This window comes from Trematomus bernacchii, unplaced genomic scaffold (genome assembly GCF_902827165.1).
Source record: "Trematomus bernacchii unplaced genomic scaffold, fTreBer1.1, whole genome shotgun sequence".
Classification (NCBI taxonomy): domain Eukaryota; kingdom Metazoa; phylum Chordata; class Actinopteri; order Perciformes; family Nototheniidae; genus Trematomus; species Trematomus bernacchii.
In genome coordinates this window covers 1,281,463-1,308,880 of record NW_022987802.1, presented here as the reverse complement: position 1 = coordinate 1,308,880, position 27,418 = coordinate 1,281,463, and the positions used below count along the sequence as shown (strand labels likewise).

At 40.8% G+C, this 27,418-nt stretch overlaps 1 protein-coding gene across 1 annotated transcript; it reads right to left on the bottom strand.

The window, feature by feature from the left end:
- Positions 1–1,010: 1,010 nt before the first annotated feature.
- On the bottom strand, positions 1,011–27,418 carry LOC117498290 (MAGUK p55 subfamily member 4-like). The gene is made up of 19 exons (XM_034150302.1): positions 27,397–27,418; positions 25,272–25,393; positions 24,929–25,006; positions 24,328–24,411; positions 18,441–18,572; positions 12,636–12,717; positions 12,319–12,404; positions 10,501–10,575; positions 9,987–10,216; positions 8,872–8,930; positions 8,109–8,129; positions 7,971–8,012; positions 7,837–7,875; positions 7,251–7,418; positions 3,759–3,839; positions 3,182–3,275; positions 2,774–2,882; positions 2,314–2,448; positions 1,011–1,196 (listed from the first exon to the last, which is right to left on the bottom strand). Exons 1-19 carry the CDS (start codon positions 27,416–27,418, stop codon positions 1,011–1,013), a joined length of 1,845 nt encoding a protein of 614 aa, XP_034006193.1.

Genomic DNA, 27,418 nt, shown 5'->3' with positions numbered 1-27,418 from the left:
GTGTGTCTCTGTTGCATGTTGTGTGTTGCCTCTTTGTGTGTTTTGTTGTTACTCTGCACTTTGTAGATGTAGAAGCTGTGGAGGAAACATTAATCCTGCTGTAAACCTGCTGAGAGGATTAACCTGACACACACACACGCACACCACACACACACACACCACACCACACCCACACACACACACACACACACACACACACACACACACACACCATACACACCCACACACACACACACACACACACACACACACACACACACACACACGACACGCCGTTTTAATGTTTTTCTTTATTTCTTTACGTTACCATTCCATCTCAGGTCATGTGATTGCTCGAGAACTCATAATAAATATAACATTAAAAACATTTGAAACTCAATAAATTACAAAAATACATTTAAATAAATAAAACACATTCATACATGTTTACTTTCCTAGATAAACCCGTATTCCCTTTTTTCATTTAAATACATTTCTTTTTTTTTATCAAAACATCACAACTCATCTTTTCCAATTATTACAATGTTCCCTCCAAATATGACAACTGTTATTCTTCAGATGTAATCACATATTAAAATCTGAATATTACACATTTTCCCCCAAATATTATTGTTTCAAAATGAACAAATCTTATCTTTTTGTTTTCAGATTTGTTTTAAGCTTCTTTGAGTACCGGAAAAAGTGTTATATCAAAACATCAAAATATTACAATTTGTTAGAAATATTACACTTTTTTTCGATTCATTTTATGATTATTTTCTTCTAACATAAGGTCTCTTTTTCAACATTTCAACATTAAGGATACATGTGCATGACAGTCCTCTCCTCCTGCTCCTCTTCCTCCTCCTTCTCCTCCTCTTCCTCCTAATCTTTTCCCCCGAATATGGACAAATATTCTTTATTTGTATTCATTTTTCACCAAATATCACAACTGATTCTTAACAACCATTTTGAAGTCTAAATATAATTTATTTTCTAATGTGCCCTCCTCCTCCTCCTCCTCCTCTTCCTCACTCCTCCTCTCTGCTCCAGCTGACTGGTATCCACTGCTCCTCCTCCTGCGCCTCCTTTATGATGGAGCAGAGTTTCCTGCAGGATTCTTGCAGCTCGTTGTTCTCCAGCGTGAAGTCAAAGAACTGTTTGTATTTTTCTTCGATGAGACGGGACGTTTCCTCCAGATCCACAAAGTCCTCCTCCTGCAGGAGAACAGCGAATAAATGTGAATTCAATTCTCAGATATATCCAGAGCCTGTCTCTGATTGGCTGAAACACCAAACAGATCATTGCAGCATCCCATACTCCCCTCTGTTTCAGCCCTCTTTCAAAAGTGCTGATTCTCTGTCTGTAGCTTTTACCTTGATTGCTCATTGGCTAATGGTTGCACAACCCAACAAAACATTGTGACATCACAAAGTGACCAAAATCTGATCAAAACGAATGTGCTCTTTCAAGGATACAGAAGTGCGCGTGATAACAGAGGTCCAAGTATATGACAGGATGTATGACCTCCTAGAAGAGAACCATTATACGCTGTTATAGGTAGTGTTGTAGTCAAGACCAGCTTAACCAAGACCAAGTCATGACCAAGACTTTAAGAGTCAAGACCAAGACTTTAAGAGTTCGAGACAGAGTGAAGACCAAGACGTTAAGAGGTCGAGACAGAGTCAAGGCCAAGACTTTAAGAGTTCGAGACAGAGTGAAGACCAAGACGTTAAGAGGTCGAGACAGAGTGAAGACCAAGACGTTAAGAGGTCGAGACAGAGTGAAGACCAAGACGTTAAGAGGTCGAGACCAAGACTTTAAGAGTTCGAGACAGAGACTTTAAGAGTTCGAGACAGAGTGAAGACCAAGACGTTAAGAGGTCGAGGCCAAGACTTTAAGAGTTTGAGACCAAGACTTTAAGAGTTTGAGACCAAGACTTTAAGAGTTTGAGACCAAGACTTTAAGAGTTCGACTTTAAGAGGTTGAGACAGAGTCAAGACCAAGACTTTAAGTTCGAGACCAAGACTTTAAGAGGTCGAGACAGAGTCAAGACCAAGACTTTAAGAGGTCGAGACAGAGTCTTTAAGAGGTCGAGACAGAGTCTTTAAGAGGTCGAGACCAAGTCAACACCAAGACTTTAAGAGTTCGAGATCGAGTCAAGACCAAGACCGGTCTCGAGTACTACAACACTAGCTTTAGGCATATGATAGCTCTTTGACAACGATTAATATGATGATTCAGCCTCTGTGGAGCTCAGCTGATCTGAACAAAGCCTTGTTTAATATTAATTTATTCCGTATTTATTTTGTATTTTTTTTATTTCCCCCTCACTCTGAACTCTCGTGTCTCTCTGCAGCTCGACAGGATTCGGGCGTTTCTCCGAGTTTCTCTGAGCCGGTCGGCGGCCGGAGGTTTGATGAAGATCACGAACGGCTTCAGCTTCTTTGAGCGCAGCGGCTGGATGCTCTACAACAACAACAACAACAACAACAACAACAACAACAACAATTACATGCCTGGAATTTAGTCCATATTGCCAATATAGATTTTCTAAAATATGTTTAACTTCATTCTATCTCCTGTGATGCTCTCTATGTATTCATATTGTATTCAAGTCGTTTATTTACCATTATATTTCTTTCATTAATTTGCATTCACTTCAGGATTTTTCAATACATTTGATATATTTTAATGCTCTAAAATCAGTCTAAAATGTAGCATCCTGTCACCTGTATTTAATGATTGAAATAAATACATGTTATTGATATTATTATTGATATTTGATTCTCACGTGTGGCTCCACGTCGATGATGCACATCCGTGCTTGTCTCAGGACGTCATCGATGGAGTCGGTGCTCGTCCCGTAGAGCTGACCTTTAAACTCTCCGTACTCTACAAACCTACACACACACACAGACACACACACACACACACACACACACACACACACACACACACACACACACACACACACACACACACACACACACACAGACACACACACACACACACACACACACACACACACACACACACACACACACACACACACACACACACACACACACACACACACACACACACACACAAGGCAAAGATAATTAAAATATAAAATGAATGGAAAAAATTACAACACAAAAATAATAATAAAATACGATTAAATACAAAAATGAAAGTTAAAGTTATTTGCTCTTCTCACCTGTGGTTACAGACCATGTACTCGAACAGCTCTCTGGTGATGAAGTGATATTCTCTTCCTGTCTGCTCTCCCGCTTTCATTGGACGAGTGGTGTCTACAGGAAGAGGCCGACAGCCAATCAAAACTTAGTATTCACCTCCATGTTTTTCAATATATATATATCTTTTTTAAATGTTACTTTTTTGTTGATATAGTAAATTAACTGTTTTGAATTAAGATAATATAAGAAATTCAGGCGTTAATTACGGCCTTTTTTGTTATTAAAATCTAATAAATACATATTTTTTAAAGTCTTTAAAAAATGGGAAGTTGGAAAGAAATACAAATAATATGCAAGATCCATAAAAATATAATGTCATTCGAGTAGCAATAAAATGCATTTTTTAAGTTCCCACTAGTATGCCATTTAGTTTTTGTTGTTTTAGTTTAGTTTTTCCTTTTTATTTACATTTCTTATTTTGTATTATCTGGATTTTAAGCAGTCAAAATAAAATCTAAACATTAAAAAGCTTGTGTTTTAACCGACAATAACCTCACACTATACAGTTAGACATGTTCAGTTAGGGAGGTCACCTACGAGGGACGGGACTCTGGAAGCTGGACGGGTTCAGTTTGATCAGACTCTTCCTCAGTTCATTCACTCCAACCCGGGTCGCACCTGCACACAGGAAGCAAGACGAGAAGCAGTCAAAATAAACTCTCCAGAACACGTCTCATTGTTTTCTGACAGCAACGTTTCTGATTGGCCCGTGGGTGTAAAGCCCGCCCACATTTTAGTAATGTGGTCATGACGCAGCAAATCTGGATCAGCTCCGTTGTTCCCCCGTTTTTAGAGATGTGGGTACGGAGGAAAAGAGAGAGGGGTTTATTTCCTGACACTTTGTGAGTCTCCTGACACACCGGGGACACACCGGGGACACACCGGGGACACACCGGGGACACATGGTGATGTAGAGAAGACATCACTTAGTGAGTCTCCTGACACACCGGGGACACATGGTGATGTAGAGAAGACATCACTTAGAGAGTCTCCTGACACACCGGGGACACATGGTGATGTAGAGAAGACATCACTTTGTGAGTCTCCTCACACACCGGGGACACATGGTGATGTAGAGAAGACATCACTATGTGAGTCTCCTGACACACCGGGGACACATGGTGATGTAGAGAAGACATCACTTAGAGAGTCTCCTGACACACCGGGGACACATGGTGATGTAGAGAAGACATCACTTTGAGAGTCTCCTGACACACCGGGGACACATGGTGATGTAGAGAAGACATCACTTAGAGAGTCTCCTGACACACCGGGGACACATGGTGATGTAGAAGAGACATCACTTAGTGAGTCTCCTCACACACCGGGGACACATGGTGATGTAGAGAAGACATCACTATGTGAGTCTCCTGACACACCGGGGACACACGGTGATGTAGAGAAGACATCACTATGTGAGTCTCCTGACACACCGGGGACACATGGTGGTGTAGAGAAGACATCACTTTGTGAGTCTCCTCACACACCGGGGACACATGGTGATGTAGAGAAGACATCACTTAGAGAGTCTCCTGACACACCGGGGACACATGGTGATGTAGAGAAGACATCACTTAGAGAGTCTCCTGACACACCGGGGACACACGGTGATGTAGAGAAGACATCACTATGTGAGTCTCCTGACACACCGGGGACACATGGTGGTGTAGAGAAGACATCACTATGTGAGTCTCCTGACACACCGGGGACACATGGTGGTGTAGAGAAGACATCACTTTGTGAGTCTCCTCACACACCGGGGACACATGGTGGTGTAGAGAAGACATCACTATGTGAGTCTCCTGACACACCGGGGACACATGGTGGTGTAGAGAAGACATCACTTAGTGAGTCTCCTGACACACCGGGGACACATGGTGATGTAGAGAAGACATCACTATGTGAGTCTCCTGACACACCGGGGACACATGGTGATGTAGAGAAGACATCACTTAGTGAGTCTCCTCACACACCGGGGACACATGGTGATGTAGAGAAGACATCACTTAGAGAGTCTCCTGACACACCCGGGACACATGGTGATGTAGAGAAGACATCACTTTGAGAGTCTCCTCACACACCGGGGACACATGGTGATGTAGAGAAGACATCACTATGTGAGTCTCCTGACACACCGGGGACACATGGTGATGTAGAGAAGACATCACTATGTGAGTCTCCTGACACACCCGGGACACATGGTGATGTAGAGAAGACATCACTTTGAGAGTCTCCTGACACACCGGGGACACATGGTGATGTAGAGAAGACATCACTATGTGAGTCTCCTGACACACCGGGGACACACGGTGATGTAGAGAAGACATCACTTAGTGAGTCTCCTGACACACCGGGGACACATGGTGATGTAGAGAAGACATCACTTAGAGAGTCTCCTGACACACCGGGGACACATGGTGATGTAGAGAAGACATCACTTAGAGAGTCTCCTGACACACCGGGGACACACGGTGATGTAGAGAAGACATCACTATGTGAGTCTCCTGACACACCGGGGACACATGGTGGTGTAGAGAAGACATCACTTTGTGAGTCTCCTCACACACCGGGGACACATGGTGATGTAGAGAAGACATCACTTAGAGAGTCTCCTGACACACCGGGGACACACGGTGATGTAGAGAAGACATCACTATGTGAGTCTCCTGACACACCGGGGACACATGGTGGTGTAGAGAAGACATCACTTTGTGAGTCTCCTGACACACCCGGGACACATGGTGATGTAGAGAAGACATCACTTAGTGAGTCTCCTGACACACCGGGGACACATAGTGATGTAGAGAAGACATCACTTTGTGAGTCTCCTGACACACCAGGGACACATGGTGGTGTAGAGAAGACATCACTATGTGAGTCTCCTGACACACCGGGGACACATGGTGATGTAGAGAAGACATCACTTTGAGAGTCTCCTGACACACCGGGGACACATGGTGATGTAGAGAAGACATCACTTAGAGAGTCTCCTGACACACCCGGGACACATGGTGATGTAGAGAAGACATCACTTAGTGAGTCTCCTGACACACCGGGGACACAAGGTGATGTAGAGAAGACATCACTTAGTGAGTCTCCTGACACACCGGGGACACACGGTGATGTAGAGAAGACATCACTATGTGAGTCTCCTGACACACCCGGGACACATGGTGATGTAGAGAAGACATCACTTAGTGAGTCTCCTGACACACCGGGGACACATGGTGATGTAGAGAAGACATCACTTAGTGAGTCTCCTGACACACCGGGGACACATGGTGATGTAGAGAAGACATCACTTTGAGAGTCTCCTGACACACCGGGGACACATGGTGATGTAGAGAAGACATCACTTAGAGAGTCTCCTGACACACCGGGGACACATGGTGATGTAGAGAAGACATCACTTAGTGAGTCTCCTGACACACCGGGGACACATGGTGATGTAGAGAAGACATCACTTAGTGAGTCTCCTGACACACCGGGGACACATGGTGATGTAGAGAAGACATCACTTAGTGAGTCTCCTGACACACCGGGGACACATGGTGATGTAGAGAAGACATCACTTAGTGAGTCTCCTGACACACCGGGGACACATGGTGATGTAGAGAAGACATCACTTAGTGAGTCTCCTGACACACCGGGGACACATGGTGATGTAGAGAAGACATCACTTAGTGAGTCTCCTGACACACCGGGGACACATGGTGATGTAGAGAAGACATCACTTAGTGAGTCTCCTGACACACCGGGGACACATGGTGATGTAGAGAAGACATCACTTAGTGAGTCTCCTCACACACCGGGGACACATGGTGATGTAGAGAAGACATCAGGAAGTGACTTTTGCATACTAGGGGACTTTGAATCTATCTTGCCGTACCAATGCACATGTCCCCCTCCCCAGGTGTTCTGACGCTCATGGAGAGATACTGTATATGAGATGAACCTGACTCACAGTATTGATGCATTAATGTTATTCTTAATGTTTGTGGTGGGGGGGGTTATTTCCCCGGGCCTCACCGAGCAGGATGATGAGGCGGTGGTTCTCCTGGGGGGGGCGCTGGTACAGAGCCACCTCCTCGTAGGGGGGGCAGAGGGAGCTGGTGTCGGGGGAGCAGGAGCTGCAGGACTGACGCCTCCTTCTGTACGACGTGCGCCTCCACAGACGGAAACTACGCCGGAAACCAGCTGGGGAACGTCAAGAAAAAATGTCGTTTAAATTACAAACAATTACAAATAAATTACAAATAAATTGGAAATAAATTGGAAATACATTACAAATAAATCCCATTTAGCGGACGGTTTTATCCAGAGCAACTTACAATAAGTATTCATCTGTTACTAAACAGTATTTCACTTTACATTCTCTTCTTGTTTATCATGTATTTGTTTGTAATGTGTAATATAATTGTTTATTTCTCCTCTTTTAATTTCTACTTATGTGCAAACATTTCCCAAATTGGGATCAATAAAGTACATCTCATCTTATCTTATGTATATATGCAACATTTATCTTATTGTTGTTGTTTTTTTTACATCAAACAAACAAATAAACCTACAACAAACAAACTTATATACTTAAATAAATAATCTAATTGTGTCTCACCGAGGTAAATCCCATCGGTAACATCAGAGTCCGCCTCGTCTGCAGGAAGAAGACATTCAAATAAAAAGATGTTTCACTAAAGTACATTTGACTGTGATCAGTAATAAAACAACTGGTTTCGTGACGTGCTGTACCTGTTGCCGGGAGGTGTTCATCAGCAGGTGTTTGAATGTTATCTGAAATAAAAACAGAATAAACGTTGTTTCAGCAGCTCTCACTTCAACATATAGTGTAATAATGATGAATTCATAATAGGTAAAGTCTGGTCTCACCGGCGCTTCCTCCCACGGTCACTGAGGACAGAAACACACGTTGTAAAATGTGATTTAAAATCTCTTCATGTACAGCAGGGATATGTACTAGTTCAGAGAAGCACCGTTTATAAGGTGATGAGATGCAGAGAGACATTTAACAACATTCCCCTCCTCATACGCCGCCAGGAGGACGCTCAGAAGGAAGTCAAAATATCAGGAATACATAACAAATGTGGAGGATTAATTTAAAATATTGAGAATTAATTTAAAATATTGAGACTAAATCTAAATAGTCAGGAATACATAAACAATGTGGAGATTTTATTATAAATATTGAGAATTATTTTGAAAATATTGAGAATTAATCAAAAATATTGAGAATAGAATAAAAATGTTGAATGTGGAGGATACTTTTGAAGTTTTAAGAACACATTTGAAATGTAGAGAATAAAAGAAAAATGTCCAAAATAAAAGAGAGTTTCAATGTTGAGGATAAAGTCAAAATATAGAGAATAAAACAGACATTTTGGGATAAAAAATAAAGTAAAAAGTGTCGAGAAACTTTCCAAACTAAATCAAACTAACATAACTTCATCTCCACTTCTTCATAAAACAACATTTATATTTCAATGTTTCCCCACTTATGCCTGACACACTTACTTAACAATCATGTTTTTGAATCTGTGTCGTACCAAAGCATTACAACGGTTTCCTGCAGACTGTAGATCATAGATGTAAATATTAAATAAACATAGATAATAGAAAATAAACAAAGACTCACGGGGTTTGATGCAGGTGTGAACCTGAAGGGGCTGAGACCACCAATTCTCCCTCTGTTTACTGAAGAGAGGAAGACACAACTGTTAACTTCATATCAGACCAAATGAGTGCTTTATTAATCCCTAATTAGGACTATTTTGGAACAGCAGCGTGTTCAAAATAAACAGTAAACACAGTAGAGAGATATTTAACTTCACACAGCTCCCTCTAACGCAGCGTCCACACGGCGGCGTGCGTTGACGCTCGCAGGTGGGCGTGTCTGAAACTCGACCAACAACCAATCACATGAATCTCCCGCCCCGGACACAAGGGCACGCGGTTTGATTGGCTAGAGCTTGTACTGGCATATGATTTGATTGGCTGACGCTTCCGCCGAAGCTTCAAAAGTTGAACATTGCTCAACTTTTGAAGCGAGCAACGCGTATTGACGCTCCCACAATGCAGTTCGGCGAAGCGTGACGTCACCCCATTCAAAGTGAATGGGCAGAAGCGTTGAAGCTTCAACGCACGCCGCCGTGTGGACGGGCCGTTAGTGCTACTTTTATAAAAGTGCAGTACAACTCCCTCACCGCTGAAAATACACACAGTTAGAAGTTAGTTAGAACATCTTAAACACTATGCAGATGACACCCATATTTACCTTTCAATATCACAACACCGTTAAATAGGTTATAACAGACATACCTAATACTACACTATAAACATCACAGGTGTGCTATAGCCTGTACGAGCCAACATGCTTATCTAGCCTGAGGAAATCATCTCCATTATTGTTGTCATTTTAGATCGCACACATTTGTATTTAATGACCACTTCAGGTGTTTGTCACATGAGTCTTGTTTGTTTGTATTTCGTCCACCTGTTGTTTGTACGACACAGACGGTGAGCTCATTTGCTGTTGAACGTTTGGTCCTCTTTAAGTTATTGTTTGTTTGTTTGAGTTATTAAACTTCGTGAAGCTCTAACTTCAGTACGGACTCTTGTAATTGAAACGTGTCAAAGTGATGAGCCTCGAGAGACTGTTCATTGGGAGATTTGTCGCAACAATGCTGTTTTTATTTATTTAAAGGCAACACTACAGTTATTATATCGATGTAAATATGATTATCTAATCACCTCCGGAGCATGCTAGCGGAGGGGATGATCCCGGCACAGGTGGAGGAAGAGGAGGGGGAGGAGCTTATCTTCATGGGGGAGGAGCTTATCTTCCTAGCCTGCCACCACCTGGCGTCGCTCTGATCCACGACCTGCAGCAGCTCTCCTCTGCTGAACATCATGCCTGCAGGGGGGCAGGGGCTGCAGGTGTCCAGCAGGGGGCAGTAGTCCACCATCGCCTTCATGAACACCTGGGGGGGAGAAGAAGAAGAAAGAATCAGAAACAGAATCAGAATCAGAAATCAGAAATTCCAATTCTGAATGTGTTTTTGGTTTTAACAATTCTGACTTTTGTCTGAAATCTGAGAAAAAATTAAAAGATCTGACTTCTACCTAAACAAAAATCACTTCTGGTCAGATCTCAACTTGGTGGCCCTTAACCCTCTTCTGCCTGAATTAGTTTTGGAGTTCTGTATTTTGAAAGTGTGTTATCAAAACAATGAGAGAAAGAACCTGAAACTGGTCGAGCACTCACCGTCTTCTGGCTGTTTCCGCTGCTCTGCGCTGCATCAGGAATGACTTTAAACAGGATCGTTCCATGGGAGTTCATCTGCAAAAACAGCATGTAGTTACATGCGGCTCCAGCACGCGTTCTCAGTTCAATATTCTGCACTAATTGTCCTCTTGTCCTCTAATGAAGTTTCTATCCTATGCCATCCCTGGGCTTTATTTATTAATATTTCAATATATACAGTGGAGGAAATAAGTATTTGATCCCTTGCAGATTTTGTAAGTTTACCCACTTACAAAGAAATGAACAGTCTATACGTGTAATGGTCGTTTTATTTTAACAGTGAGAGTAAGAATAACAAAAAGAAAATCCAGAAATTGACATTATATAAAAGATAACAATTGATTTGCATTGAACTGTGTGAAATAAGTATTTGATCCCCTTGCAGAACATGTGTTAGTACTTGGTGGAGAAATCCTTGTTGGACACACAGAGGTCAGACAGAGGTCAGACAGAGGTCATACAGAGTCAGACGCTTCTTGTAGCTGGTCTCCAGGTCTGTGCACATCTCAGGAAGGATGTTGCTCCACTCCTCTCTGAAGATCCTCTCCAAACCCTGAAGGTGTTGAGGCTGATGCTTGGCCTCTGGAAGCTTCAGCTCCCTCCACAGATGTTCTCTGGGATTAAGGTCTGAAGACTGGCTAGGCCCCTCCCTTACCTCAATGGGCTTCTTCTTTATCCCCTCCATCACCTCAATGTGCTTCTTCTTTAGCCCCTCCCTCACCTCAATGTGCTTCTTCTTTAGCCCCTCCCTCACCTCAATGTGCTTCTTCTTTAGCCCCTCCTGTGTGTCCTTGGCCGTATGTTCAGGGTCATGGTCCTGCTGGAAGACCCCTCCATGACCCATGTTCAGTGTCCTGGCTGAGGGAAGGAGGCTATCAGCCAAGATGTCACGGTACATGTCCCCGTCCATCCTCTCCTCGATGCAGGGAAGTGGTCCTGTCCCCTTAGCAGAGAAACACCCCCAAACCATAATGTTTCCACCTCCATGCCTGATGGATGGTGTTCCTCCAAACACGGCGTGTCAAGCTGATGCCAAAGATTGCAATGTTGGTCTCATCTGACCACATCACCTTCTCCCAAGCCTTCTCTGAATCATTCAGATGTTCATTGTCAAACTTCAGACGGGCCGTTCATGTTCTTCTTGAGCAGGGGGGGGGGGCGCTGCAGGATTTGATCCATTATGATGTAGTGTGTTACCAATAGTTTTCTTGGTGACTGGTCCCAGCTGCCTTGAGATACCCCACGGGGCGAGATCTTGTGTGGAGCCCCAGACCGAGGGTGATTGATTGTTGATTGATACCCATATTTTATTTTATTCCATTTTCAAATAATGGCACCAACAGTTGTCTCCTTCTCACCAAGCTGCTCTCTGATGGTCTTGTAGCCGATCCCAGCCTGGTGCAGGTCTACAGTCTCCTCCCTGAGGTCCTTAGACAGCTCTTTAGTCCGGCCCATGGTGGAGAGGTTGGAATCTGAGTGATTGATTCTGTGGACAGGTGTCTTTTATTCAGGTAACAAGTTGATAGGAGTACTTTCTTAAAGGTAGAGGACTTATGTAACCGGTCTGTGGGAGCCAGAACCCGTGTTGGTCGCAAGGGGATCAAATACTTTCACACAGTTCAATGCAAATCTATTTTGATCTTTTATATAATGTCAATTTCTGGATTTTCTTTTTGATATTCTTACTCTCACTGTTCAAATAAAACTACCATTAAAATGATAGACTGTTCATTTCTTTGTAAGTGGGTGAACTTACAAACGTACCCCCCGGTGACTCACCAGTATCTGGATGACCTGCTCCGGCTCCAGACCGGCAACCGGGTTCCCGTTCACCTCCACCAGCAGATCCCCAGCGTGGAGGAGTCCTCACACACACACACACACACACACACACACACACACACACACCACACACACACACACACACACACACACACACACACACACACACACACACACACACACACACACACACACACACACACACACACACACACACACACACACACACACACACACACACACACACACACACACACACACATTAATACCTCATATATTATCTCTAGTATTGTTTGGTAACAGTTTCCACTCACTGCTGCGGTCGGCCAGGCCTCCGTGGATCACCCTCGCGATGTAGATGGCTCCCGTCTCCTCGTCTCTCCTTATCGTCGCGCCCTGACACCAGAACAGTTACTGCAGATTAAACAACCAGCTCTGATTAAATGTAGGGAAACATTCAATGGGAAGGATAACAATGGAGGATGGGATGAACGCTACTGGTTCCCGAAGCTCTTAAAGCGAGACGATGTATACAAATGAGTAGTTTGTAGATATTTAGCAGGCATACTAAACTTTAAATGCTAAAACAGTCTGCTGAGCCAGAGGTATAATCATTTGTATTCCACACATACGTACTCCGTGTGCCTACATTACCCACAATGCAACTCTTCCTCTGACATTTCGTTGGGAAACTCATGTATTATGCTAGTTAGCAGCTAATGTAGCCTTCAGCACATAAGAACAGCAGGCTACAGCGGCCATTAAACAAATATTTCTTTACTTTAGACCTCTGGATTTTTTAAATGTTGATACCTTTAGTGACAGCCTTAACCTCTTAAGCCCTGAGCCTGTTTTTCAGGTCTCAGGCTCGAAAATGACATTCCCAGAACAAATGACCATATCTTCCCTTCTAAAAGGGTTAAATTAATAATCTTTATTCTCAAAGTAATGATAAACCTGTGAGTTGGATGTAGAAAAGTCAGAATCAATATAGATGTTTTTTATTTTAAAGAAAATTCAGATTTTACATCGTAAAAAACTGTAAATTATAGTGTCCGTCCAAAAATTATTTTTTACTTATAGTGAAAACTACCCTTGGATGATGGGTTAGTAGACTAAAAGCTTTAGGAATCCAAAGTACAACATATAATAAGTACCTTGTACCAAGATTGATGCAAAACAAGTGAAATTTGACCTTTTTAGAGAGATTTAGCCAAAAAAAACACTTCTGGGGTCATTTGGGTGGATTTGACCTATCTCTGGCCCCCCCTTGCTCGATTTTGATGAATGACATCTCTTTATAACCGCTAGAGCCAATGGAATCGAGAGAAAGTTATATACACACCAAAACGTTAACAAATAAGGAGTGAGAGTGACGCGTTACCAAAACCGGAAGCTGCATACACTCTGGTGGCTACCATTAGCAGCTAACTTTTCCGCTCCGATTTTTACATAAAAATGGAATTATGGATTATAAATAATTTCTTCAAAGGCACAGGTACATTATCAACCTATGGATCAACAGTTGTAGATTTTTTTTTCCCGTTTTAATGCCATTGAACACGTCTTTTGACCTAATTGACAGCTACGGTGAGACGATCTGCCGTAAATGCTCCGTAAAGGTACGTGTTGTGATGTCTGTGTTTGCTTCCCCTGTCGCAAGTTCGGATCGCTCAGTGACGATACTATACCTAAATAATCTGTGGAGTCTCAGCTTTAATCGGCTATATTGTATGTGCAGCTACGATAAGTAATAAGGGTATCTTTATCTTGAATTGTGTGCCGCAGTGCGTTAGAATTTTTTCGCTCAGGGGTCATTTAGACCCTTCTTATGAGACTTGTGTTTTGTTTTGGTAAAATGGTTCATATCTTCAGTTAGCTGAGATTCTTCCCGTTAATCTGGTGCTACACATTAATAGTTTCATAAATGTAAAGAAGCCCTGAGACATTGTCTCGAAAAAAAAACGGTGGGAGAGGTCCAATGGGGGGACCGCCGTGCTTAAGAGGTTAAAAGGACATTGATCACACTTCACACAGCTCCCTAAATATTTATGATACAAGCAGTAACATTATCCAACAGCTGGAAACACCATAAGTTAGAACATCTTTACAATGCGTTAACAGTATGCAGACGACACCCACTTTTATATTTCAACATCCCAGAATAACTTCAGTCCGTTAAAACCACTGGAGGTTTTGTTTGTATTTCCTATTTATAGGCAAACTAAGATAAGAAAGACTCAGACTAACATATGGACAGGAATAATAAACGGCATTATGAACGGATGAAGGATGAAATGAGAGATGACGGTTGAGAAAATGTAATTCCTCTGCACCTTTAAATAATGGCTTCGACCTATTCGGTTGATAAATCCAGTTCTTCATGAGTGTTAGTTGTCCAAAAACTGAAAAAGATCAGTATCCATCTGGTATAGAGTAGAACTTGGTTACTAGTTGGGATATAGCTGTACATATAAAGGTATTTTAGTCGGAGTCTGTTTTGAACGCTACGGTAGATAAGGAGAGGAGGCGGTTTGTTTCTGGTCCTACTTATTCTTTCTCTTCTTCTTGGTTGTTAAGCATCCTGTGGTTTCACATTCCTGTTGATCATCCAGAGTCGCTCTACAAACCAAATGTCCGTTTCTCCCCCTTGACCCTTGGGCGGCACCAAACTTCACGGTCCTTTCTCCATTGGTTCCCCTTGAATTGATCGACTTTGCAAATCCATCCGCACAGGAACTGGAGGAAGACGATGTGGAACAGGAAGAGGAAGACGAGCAGCGGCGAGGGTAAGGTGTCGGAGTCTTACGAACCACCACTTTGGGAGAAATCGAGGACACCCTGGGAGGAGGTTGTGGAGGAGGTTGTTTTCGTCTACATTCAGGCGAAACATCTGGTTGTTTACTCGCCACGATCAGACCCTGAAGCTTATCCACCACCTCGGCAAGTAAATTGAGAGCCTGAGCGTTTTCCTCCTTCATTTCCGTCTCCACCACCATCTTTTGGACCAAATAACGGACGTCCTTCGTGCCTCGTTCTATGTTCCCAGCCACAGTTTGTTGCGCGGTGGTGAGATCAGGACGGTGAAGATGTTTGGGTTGCATTTGTTGCCTGTTGTGACGAGGCACAGTAGAGTATTGGGGACATCTTTGAGGCGCATTTTGGGGTTTACCAGATGTAGTTTGGCAGCCATGTTGTCTACCAGAAGTGGGGAGTGTGCTAACGCCTTGGTGCCGATGAGGCGATGGAGTAGAAGGAGCGGTGAGCGATCCAAGAGGGTTATTTCCTGGACTTCTACCGGGTGTAGGGACAGTTCTCGATTGTCCCCTTGGTGCAGCTTTCTTGTATAAGACAGGTGAGTTGGGAAGGCTGAGGCTGTAGGCAGGGACTGGAGGAGGAGGGTAGGCGTAGTCATCGCTGCTTCCTCCTGGAGAGGATCGTTCTCCCCCGATGGGTTTGGGTTGATCTGGGAAAGAACCTCCAGGTTGAGAGGCGATGGAAGATAAGAGAGCAAGAGACAAGTAAATATAGTGGAAGAGAACAGCTGGGCAGGAAAAAGCAAAAAAGGTATTGGACCGTGAAGATATAATAATCCATAATTGATGGATGAACCAAAACATGGACATCCCAACTAAAGATAGAGAACATGCAGAGATGGATGGATGGAGGGATAGATGGAGGGATGGATGGATGGATGATGGAGGGATAGATGGATGGATGATGGAGGGATAGATGGATCAGATGATTTACTATTACTTATTAAGCATTTAACATTATGTAATTATTCCTTACATAACTAAATATAAATAAGGAACACCAAGACGATGTTGGCTTGGAAGTGAAGTTAGGACTGCCTTGAACTCTCTGTGGAATCTTTAAGAATCGCTCTTTTTGGCAAAATTCCTCCAAAGTGTTAAGCCTTCGGTGGAGTCTTGATGACAGATTGTGCAATAAATGAAAGAATGAAAGCAGAAATGGATGGATGAAGAAATGGATGGATGAATAAATGGATGGATGAAGAAATGGATGGATGAAGAAATGGATGGATGAAGAAATGGAAGAATGAAGAAATGGATGGCCGATGGGTAATCGTAATATCCTCCTCCTACTCTTACCAGAACTGGGGGCGGGGCTGAAGACGGAGGGAGCTGATTGGTTGAGCCCTTTCTTCCAGAGCTCTGATGTTTGCGGTCTCAATCGGCAGCTTCCCGTGGACTCGTATCGGGGGAGAAAGGGTCGTGATCGCCCCCCCCGAGGGAGAGGCAGCGGGCGAGATTCACCCTCTGTCGCTCTAAGCTCCTCCCCCGACCATGCCCTCTGCGCCGGGACCAGGCGGTCCAGCGTGAGGCGGCGGAGGCTGCTCCATCGACTGCGAATTACTCCCACTGCGTCTACACTTCCTCTACGCTGAGCAACGTTCTTAGAGGACGAGAGAGGAAGGACACGTCTCTTCTTAAAGCTGAACATTTACTTAGTTATCACCAGTTATAGCAGCTCTTTCAACCCTCAGACATACAGTATTACTAGATCGACTGATCAAATGTTGTATCTTAGAGCAGTGGTTCTCAACTGGTCCGGCCTCTGGACCCACTTTTTCCTTTGTCAATAGATCGCGACCCGAGATTTCGAACCACTCAAATCTATTCAACAAAAAATGGTGCAGTAATATATACACTTTGCAGCATACAATATGAATTAAAGTGAAGTACAGAGCATATATCCCTTATATCCCTTCACAGAACTAAAGAATGCTTTTAAAAAAGGTTTAATGAGATGATGGAATCAAAGCTGAACTGTATAACACAAAAAGGCCCACATGCTGAAAACCAATCCCCAGAAGGGGGTCTGGGGGATTCTCCCCCAGGAATTTTTTAGAAATACTAATATATAAACTACGCATTCTGGTACACTCTGAGAAGAAAATAAATAAATCTATTGCTACCCGACATATTAATAATATTTGATGCCATTGTTTGTGTTTCACTTTGTTCTGACAGCTTGCTGCTCCTCACAGAGAGAAGAGCAAAGAGGAGATAGTCTGTGTATTACTTTGTGGGTAAGGGTAGATAGCCCCCATTGTTCTGTGACCTGTCAATCATCAAACCAGGGGTCATATTTCATCATGTGTTCATTTGTATCTGAAGTTGTACCGATGGATGTATAAAGAGTAGTTCTACCGCAAAGTTATTCTCCGTGGGGACTTCCGGCAACAATCTTGATTCTGATTGGCCAGAAGACTCGAAAAAACCTCAGCAAAGATGTTTTATTGAGAAGATGATCACTACGTGACAGAAGTTTTCAAAACCGTTTATGGTCTCCGGTACTTCCAGTCCAACGCCTACTGCATGCACAGCGTTAGAACATCGGGCCTTCAAAATACAAGTTTGACTTTTTTCTTCACTCACATCTGCGACCCACTTCAAGCGGGTCTGCGACCCACTTTTGGGTCGCGACCCACCAGTTGAGAACCACTGTCTTAGAGGACAAGAGAGGAAGTAGACGTCTCTTCTGAACATCAACTAAGTTATCACGTCTCTTCTTAAATGTACTAAGTTATCACCAGTTCTAGATCAGCAACTCTCTCAACCCTCAGACATATTACTACATCGACTGATCCAATGTTGGATCTGGTCGGTGCAATCAAGTAATAACATGTATGAATTACTCAATAAGGAAACCCTGTTTTCCAAAATGTACCTTTTAGATTATATTAAATAACTTGCTCGGCCGATTACATTTTAAAGCAATATATTTGTTCATTTAATTCATTTCTTGTTTTAGCAGCTTTAATTTTTATCTTTAATTGTATTAATCTTGTGTGTATCTGTACTTTCGCTCTCACCCTGTTGCTGTTAAACTACTGAATTTCCCCACAGGGATTAATAAAGGTCCATCTTATCTTATCTTATCTCAATATGGATAACTCTCAGTCCAGGCATTCAACCCAGGGATGCAGTACATGAAGCTTAAACACAACACATTGAGTCACACCAGGATATTTTCACTTACGCTAACATCAGAAAAAACGACTACAACTTCGATGCTATCGTCACACAAACTACAAATGGCTCTTGAGTAAAAAACTATAAATCAGAAGCAGCGTTAATCTCCTGTCTCACCAGCGGCTGGTTGTTCTTCACCAGACAGACGATCCTCATGGCCTCCTCGTCCTCCGCCATGTCGTCAGGAAGAGGAGGCAACACCGGCCCGAAGTCCGCCTGCGCTACACTGTCGTGGGAGGAGAGCAGCGCCTGGAGGACGAATACACATATATGTCTTATACAGGATATATATTTATGATCAGAGGTGGGAAGTAGTGGAGTACAAATACTTTGTTACTGTACTTACAGTAAGTACATGTTTCTGGTATCAGTACTTTACTCCACTACTTATTTTTCTGACGACTTTTTACTTTGACTTCTTACATGTTGAACACAAATACCTGTACTTTCTACTTCTTACATTTGGAACACCAATACCTGTACTTTCTACTTCTTACATTTTGAACACCAATACCTGTACTTTCTACTTCTTACATTTTGAACACCAATACCTGTACTTTCTACTTCTTACATTTTGAACACAAATACCTGTACTTTCTACTTCTTACATTTTGAACACAAATACCTGTACTTTCTACTTCTTACATGTTGAACACAAATACCTGTACTTTCTACTTCTTACATTTTGAACACAAATACCTGTACTTTCTACTTCTTACATTTTGAACACAAATACCTGTACTTTCTACTTCTTACATTTTGAACACCAATACCTGTACTTTCTACTTCTTACATTTTGAACACAAATACCTGTACTTTCTACTTCTCACATTTTGAACACAAATACCTGTACTTTCTACTTCTTACATGTTGAACACAAATACCTGTACTTTCTACTTCTTACATGTTGAACACAAATACCTGTACTTTCTACTTCTTACATTTTGAACACAAATACCTGTACTTTCTACTTCTTACATGTTGAACACAAATACCTGTACTTTCTACTTCTTACATGTTGAACACAAATACCTGTACTTTCTACTTCTTACATGTTGAACACAAATACCTGTACTTTCTACTTCTTACATGTTGAACCCAAATACCTGTACTTTCTACTTCTTACATTTTTAACCCAAATACCTGTACTTTCTACTTCTTACATGTTGAACACAAATACCTGTACTTTCTACTTCTCACATTTTGAACACAAATACCTGTACTTTCTACTTCTTACATTTTGAACACAAATACCTGTACTTTCTACTTCTTACATGTTGAACACAAATACCTGTACTTTTCTACTTCTTACATGTTGAACACAAATACCTGTACTTTCTACTTCTTACATGTTGAACACAAATACCTGTACTTTCTACTTCTTACATGTTGAACCCAAATACCTGTACTTTCTACTTCTTACATGTTGAACCCAAATACCTGTACTTTCTACTTCTTACATGTTGAACACAAATACCTGTACTTTCTACTTCTTACATGTTGAACCCAAATACCTGTACTTTCTACTTCTTACATGTTGAACCCAAATACCTGTACTTTCTACTTCTTACATTTTGAACACAAATACCTGTACTTTCTACTTCTTACATGTTGAACACAAATACCTGTACTTTCTACTTCTTACATTTTGAACACAAATACCTGTACTTTCTACTTCTTACATTTTGAACACAAATACCTGTACTTTCTACTTCTTACATTTTGAACACCAATACCTGTACTTTCTACTTCTTACATTTTGAACACAAATACCTGTACTTTCTACTTCTCACATTTTGAACACAAATACCTGTACTTTCTACTTCTTACATGTTGAACACAAATACCTGTACTTTCTACTTCTTACATGTTGAACACAAATACCTGTACTTTCTACTTCTTACATTTTGAAACACAAATACCTGTACTTTTCTACTTCTTACATGTTGAACACAAATACCTGTACTTTCTACTTCTTACAGTTGAACACAAATACCTGTACTTTCTACTTCTTACATGTTGAACACAAATACCTGTACTTTCTACTTCTTACATGTTGAACCCCAAATACCTGTACTTTCTACTTCTTACATTTTAACCCAAATACCTGTACGTTCTACTTCTTACATGTTGAACACAAATAGCTTGTACTTTCTACTTCTTACATTTTGAACACAAATACCTGTACTTTCTACTTCTCACATTTTGGAACACAAATACCTGTACTTTCTACTTCTTACATTTTGAACACAAATACCTGTACTTCTACTTCTTACATGTTGAAACACAAATACCTGTACTTTTCTACTTCTTACATGTTGAACACAAATACCTGTACTTTCTACTTCTTACATGTTGAACACAAATACCTGTAATTTCTACTTCTTACATGTTGAAACAAATACCTGTACTTTCTACTTCTTACATGTTGAAGCCAAATACCTGTACTTTCTACTTCTTACATGTTGAACCCAAATACCTGTACTTTCTACTTCTTACATTTGAACCCAAATACCTGTACTTTCTACTTCTTACATGTTGAACCCAAATACCTGTACTTTCTACTTCTTACATTTTGAACCCAAATACCTGTACTTTCTACTTCTTACATGTTGAACCCAAATACCTGTACTTTCTACTTCTTACATTTTGAACCCAAATACCTGTACTTTCTACTTCTTACATGTTGAACCCAAATACCTGTACTTTCTACTTCTTACATTTTGAACCCAAATACCTGTACTTTCTACTTCTTACATGTTGAACACAAATACCTGTACTTTCTACTTCTTACATGTTGAACACAAATACCTGTACTTTCTACTTCTTACATGTTGAACACAAATACCTGTACTTTCTACTTCTTACATGTTGAACACAAATACCTGTACTTTCTACTTCTTACATGTTGAACACAAATACCTGTACTTTCTACTTCTTACATGTTGAACACAAATACCTGTACTTTCTACTTCTTACATGTTGAACCCAAATACCTGTACTTTCTACTTCTTACATGTTGAACCCAAATACCTGTACTTTCTACTTCTTACATGTTGAACACAAATACCTGTACTTTCTACTTCTTACATGTTGAACCCAAATACCTGTACTTTCTACTTCTTACATGTTGAACCCAAATACCTGTACTTTCTACTTCTTACATTTTGAACACAAATACCTGTACTTTCTACTTCTTACATGTTGAACACAAATACCTGTACTTTCTACTTCTTACATTTTGAACACAAATACCTGTACTTTCTACTTCTTACATTTTGAACACAAATACCTGTACTTTCTACTTCTTACATTTTGAACACCAATACCTGTACTTTCTACTTCTTACATTTTGAACACAAATACCTGTACTTTCTACTTCTCACATTTTGAACACAAATACCTGTACTTTCTACTTCTTACATGTTGAACACAAATACCTGTACTTTCTACTTCTTACATGTTGAACACAAATACCTGTACTTTCTACTTCTTACATTTTGAACACAAATACCTGTACTTTCTACTTCTTACATGTTGAACACAAATACCTGTACTTTCTACTTTCTTACATGTTGAACACAAATACCTGTACTTTCTACTTCTTACATGTTGAACACAAATACCTGTACTTTCTACTTCTTACATGTTGAACCCAAATACCTGTACTTTCTACTTCTTACATTTTTAAACCCAAATACCTGTACTTTCTACTTCTTACATGTTGAACACAAATAGCTGTACTTTCTACTTCTTACATTTTGAACACAAATACCTGTACTTTCTACTTCTCACATTTTGAACACAAATACCTGTACTTTCTACTTCTTACATTTTGAACACAAATACCTGTACTTTCTACTTCTTACATGTTGAACACAAATACCTGTACTTTCTACTTCTTACATGTTGAACACAAATACCTGTACTTTCTACTTCTTACATGTTGAACACAAATACCTGTACTTTCTACTTCTTACATGTTGAACCCAAATACCTGTACTTTCTACTTCTTACATGTTGAACCCAAATACCTGTACTTTCTACTTCTTACATGTTGAACCCAAATACCTGTACTTTCTACTTCTTACATGTTGAACACAAATACCTGTAATTTCTACTTCTTACATGTTGAACACAAATACCTGTACTTTCTACTTCTTACATGTTGAAGCCAAATACCTGTACTTTCTACTTCTTACATGTTGAACCCAAATACCTGTACTTTCTACTTCTTACATTTTGAACCCAAATACCTGTACTTTCTACTTCTTACATGTTGAACCCAAATACCTGTACTTTCTACTTCTTACATTTTGAACCCAAATACCTGTACTTTCTACTTCTTACATGTTGAACCCAAATACCTGTACTTTCTACTTCTTACATTTTGAACCCAAATACCTGTACTTTCTACTTCTTACATGTTGAACCCAAATACCTGTACTTTCTACTTCTTACATTTTGAACCCAAATACCTGTACTTTCTACTTCTTACATGTTGAACACAAATACCTGTACTTTCTACTTCTTACATGTTGAACACAAATACCTGTACTTTCTACTTCTTACATGTTGAACACAAATACCTGTACTTTCTACTTCTTACATGTTGAACCCAAATACCTGTACTTTCTACTTCTTACATGTTGAACCCAAATACCTGTACTTTCTACTTCTTACATGTTGAACCCAAATACCTGTACTTTCTACTTCTTACATGTTGAACCCAAATACCTGTACTTTCTACTTCTTACATGTTGAACACAAATACCTGTACTTTCTACTTCTTACATGTTGAACCCAAATACCTGTACTTTCTACTTCTTACATGTTGAACCCAAATACCTGTACTTTCTACTTCTCACATTTCCCAAACAGGCTGGTTCCTTTAGTTTGAATGTGTGTTTGGTGGCGTGATCATTATTATTTAGAGTCATTGCGTGCCTATTGATTTGAACACGATCCGTGTATCCATCATTTCCTGGTCTTCTCTAAAGAAGAGGGACCAATGAAAACGTTGTCATGTTGCCGTTGTTCAGCATGGAAACATTCATTAGCTAACAATGGCATTATTGTTCTATTAATATAAAGGGAGGTCAGGTACTCTTTAAAACAGCTGCTAGTTATGGGTACTTTTTACTGAAGTACATTTCAAAGCCTCTTTACTTTGACTTGAGTAAAGAAGTTTAGTCAGTACTTCTACTTTCACCAGAGTATTTTTAAACACGAGTATCTGTACTTGAGTAAAGGATGTGTGTACTTTTACCATCTCTGTTTATGATGCACTGTTGGAGGAGCCTTGGACTTCAGATTTCCACACTGTAGCTGCTGTGCATATGATGATAAAGCCCTTTAAACCTTTGAGGGGATAGGTGTTCTGATCAGAGGTGTAAAGTAACTAAAAGTCATTTACTCAAGTACTGTGCTTAAGAACAACGTTGAGGTACTTGTACTTTACTTGAGTATTCCCATTTTCTGCTACTGTGTACTTCTACCCCACTACAGTTCAGAGGTACATGGTGTACTTCTACTCCACTACATGTATTTAATCCCTTTAGTTACTTTACAGATGTGGATGAATGATGTGAAATCTAATCAAGTGTTAAATCAGACTTTAGTTCCACCTGGAGTAAATCCACAAGCTACCCTGCAGTATACAAAGTCATTCAAACTAGCTGCACCTTTACCAGCTTTGAGAACACTTTCATGATCAATCATTATAAAACATATCATATATATTATTCTGAAATGGACCAATCTGCACAATGACTACTTTTACTGTCGCTACTTTAACTATATTTTGATGAGAATACTTTTCTACTTTTACTTGAGGAACATTTTGAATGCAGGACTTTTACTGTAACAGAGTATTCCTACACTCTGGTACTTCTACTTTTACTCAAGTACGAGATCTGAGTACTTCTACTTTTACTCAAGTACAAGATCTGAGTACTTCTACTTTTACTACAAGATCTGAGTACTTGTACCATGAGAGACTCACCTGGATGTGAGGTGAGCTCAGCAGGCAGTGCAGCTCTCTGGCTTCAGCTGACGGATGTTGGATCATCTGAACTGCAGACATGATCTGATGGACAGAGGTAGAATGTTTTATACTTGTTTTTGTTTTAATGATGCTCTATTCTTCTCTCTGTGGTGTTCCCTCTCCTGTAGTGTACTCTGTAGGTTTTAGTGCATGTAAATGGTCTGTAATGGTTAAAATCCCTCTAGGACTTTCTCTCCCACACTAAGTATTAAAATGCTTGTCTTAGAAAAGTGTTAAAACATGGGAAGGAGGATTTGATAAACCAATTTTTTCTCAAGTCTTTTAAAATCTCAAAATAATTGGTAACATCAATTATAGAAAATGCATCTTGGAATGACATTAACACATCAAATAAAATAGGTCCTAAAAGTATTAATGTCTTCAATCTAACTTGCCCTAACCAGTAGGAACCCTGTCTGACCTTAACTAGTGTGTGTGTGTGTGTGTGTGTGTGTGTGTGTGTGTGTGGGTGTGTGGGTGTGTGGGTGTGTGTGTGTGTGTGTGTGTGTGTGTGTGTGTGTGTGTGTGTGTGTGTGTGTGTGTGTGTGTGTGTGTAGACCTCATGTGAGAGTCCTGAGGCGTAAGGCAGGAGAGGTGTGGGGGTCAACATCTCGAAATCCAACAGGCACTCGTAAATCTGCAGAGAGAAAACAGGAAGTGATGTCAGAACGCCTTAATGGTGTTTCTGTCTTGTTATCAACATCCGTTTTTAAATACACCAGTGGGGTATTTAGTGACGAACAACAAACCGTTAAAATCTCTTTTAAAACCTATTTTCAGGATAACAACCAAAATCACATTCAGGAAACCATTGACCTCCACACCCGGGGACAGGAAGTGATGAAATGCGGACTCATTCCCAGTTTTGATGAGTCATTCCTGCACCTCTATTCGGGGCCTACCTGCAGCAGAGAGCGTAGCCACGGGGCGTTCAGGAGCTCGTGAAGAAGCTCAGCGCCGCCAACGTTTCTGCTGACAGCGTGACCGACATCCTCCACCACACAGGAGAGCACCTCACTGACACCTGCACAACACACACACACACACACACAAACTCTTAATCTCTGAGGAGGTGACCCAGGGACTATTATCCTGTGATGACCACACACACACACACACACACACACACACACACACACACACACACACACACACACACACACACACACACACACACACACACACACACACACACACACACACACACACACCGATAACACATAACGTTTTGGATGCAGGACTTTCACTTGCAGTGTTGTTATAGTATTTTTCCAGCGGTGACGCCTCTGAATTCCTCGCCCCACCTCTGTCTTTATATGATAAACTTTGCCCCTCAGAAGAATACAGGTGTTTTCCTCAGTGTTTAATGTGATGGATGTTTGATGCTGGAGGTTTCTCCTGAGGCTGGGAGACAGACGTTGGGACACTGATACCATCTTTGGATTCAGATGATGTGGATTTAAACTCGAGTTCAGTGATCAAACACACCTCCACCTCTCAAAGACCCCAACCACAATTACAGATGGCTATTTCTTTCTTTTTTTTATTAGCATCTATGGTAACTTCTAGCATCTATTTACAAACACACAAATATTTCCACATCTTTGTAGCTTTGTATATTTAAATGTTATAGTATTGTTTAACCGGTTAAACCCTGAGCCTGTTTTTCAGGTCTCAGGCTCGAAAATGACATTCCCAGAACAAATGACCATATTTTCCCTTCTAAAAGGGTTAAATTAATAATCTTTATTCTCAAAGTAATGATAAACCTGTGAGTTGGATGTAGAAAAGTCAGAATCAATATAGATGTTTTTTATTTGAAAGAGAATTCAGATTTTACATAGTAAAAAACTGTAAATGATAGTGTCCGTCCAAAAATTCTTTTTTACTTATAGTGAAAACTACCCTTGGATGATGGGTTAGTAGACTAAAAGCTTTAGGAATCCAAAGTACAACATATAATAAGTACCCTGTATCAAGATTGATGCAAAACAAGTGAAATTTGACCTTTTTAGAGAGATTTAGCCAAAAAACCCACTTCTGGGGTCATTTGGGTGGATTTGACCTATCTCTGGCCCCCCTTGCTCGATTTTGATGAATGAAATCTCTTTATAACCGCTAGAGCCAATGGAATCGAGAGAAAGTTATATACACACCAAAACGTTAACAAATAAAGAGTGAGAGTGACGCGTGACCAAAACCGGAAGCTGCATACACTCTGGTGGCTACCATTAGCAGCTAACTTTTTCGCTCCGATTTTTACATAAAAATGGAATTATGGATTATAAATAATTTTTTAAAGGCACAGGTACATTATCAACCTATGGATCAACAGTTGTAGCATTTTTATTTTCTTCGTTTTAATGCCATTGAACACGTCTTTTGACCTAATTGACAGCTACGGTGAGACGATCTCCCGTAAAAGCTCCGTAAAGGTACGTGTTGTGATGTCTGTGTTTGCTTCCCCTGTCGCAAGTTCGGATCGCTCAGTGATGATACTATACCTAAATAATCTGTGGAGTCTCAGCTTTAATCGGATATATTGTATGTGCAGCTACGATAAGTAATAAGGGTATCTTTATCTTGAGTTGTGTGCTAAAGTGCCTTAGCATTTTTTCGCTTTGTGCTAATTCAGAGGCTTGGTATTACCCTTTGTTTTGGTAAAAATGGTTCATATCTTCAGTTAGCTGAGATTCTTCCCGTTAATCTGGTGCTACACATTAATAGTTTCATAAATGTTAAGAAGCCCTGAGACATGGTCTCGAAAAAAAAAACGGTGGGAGGGGTCCAATGGGGGGACCGCCGTGCTTAAGAGGTTAAAAGGACATTGGCATTTAATGTAATGTAATATCTTTATTTATATTACTGCAGTGAGAAATTAAATCATTATACCTACGTATGAAGACAATAAAGCTATTCTGATTCTGAGGATTAAGACTGAATGTGAGTTTATAATTGTGTGTGTGTGTGTGTGTGTGTGTGTGTGTGTGTGTGTGTGTGTGTGTGTGTGTGTGTGTGTGTGCTCACCTTCATCTATAGTTTGTCTCAT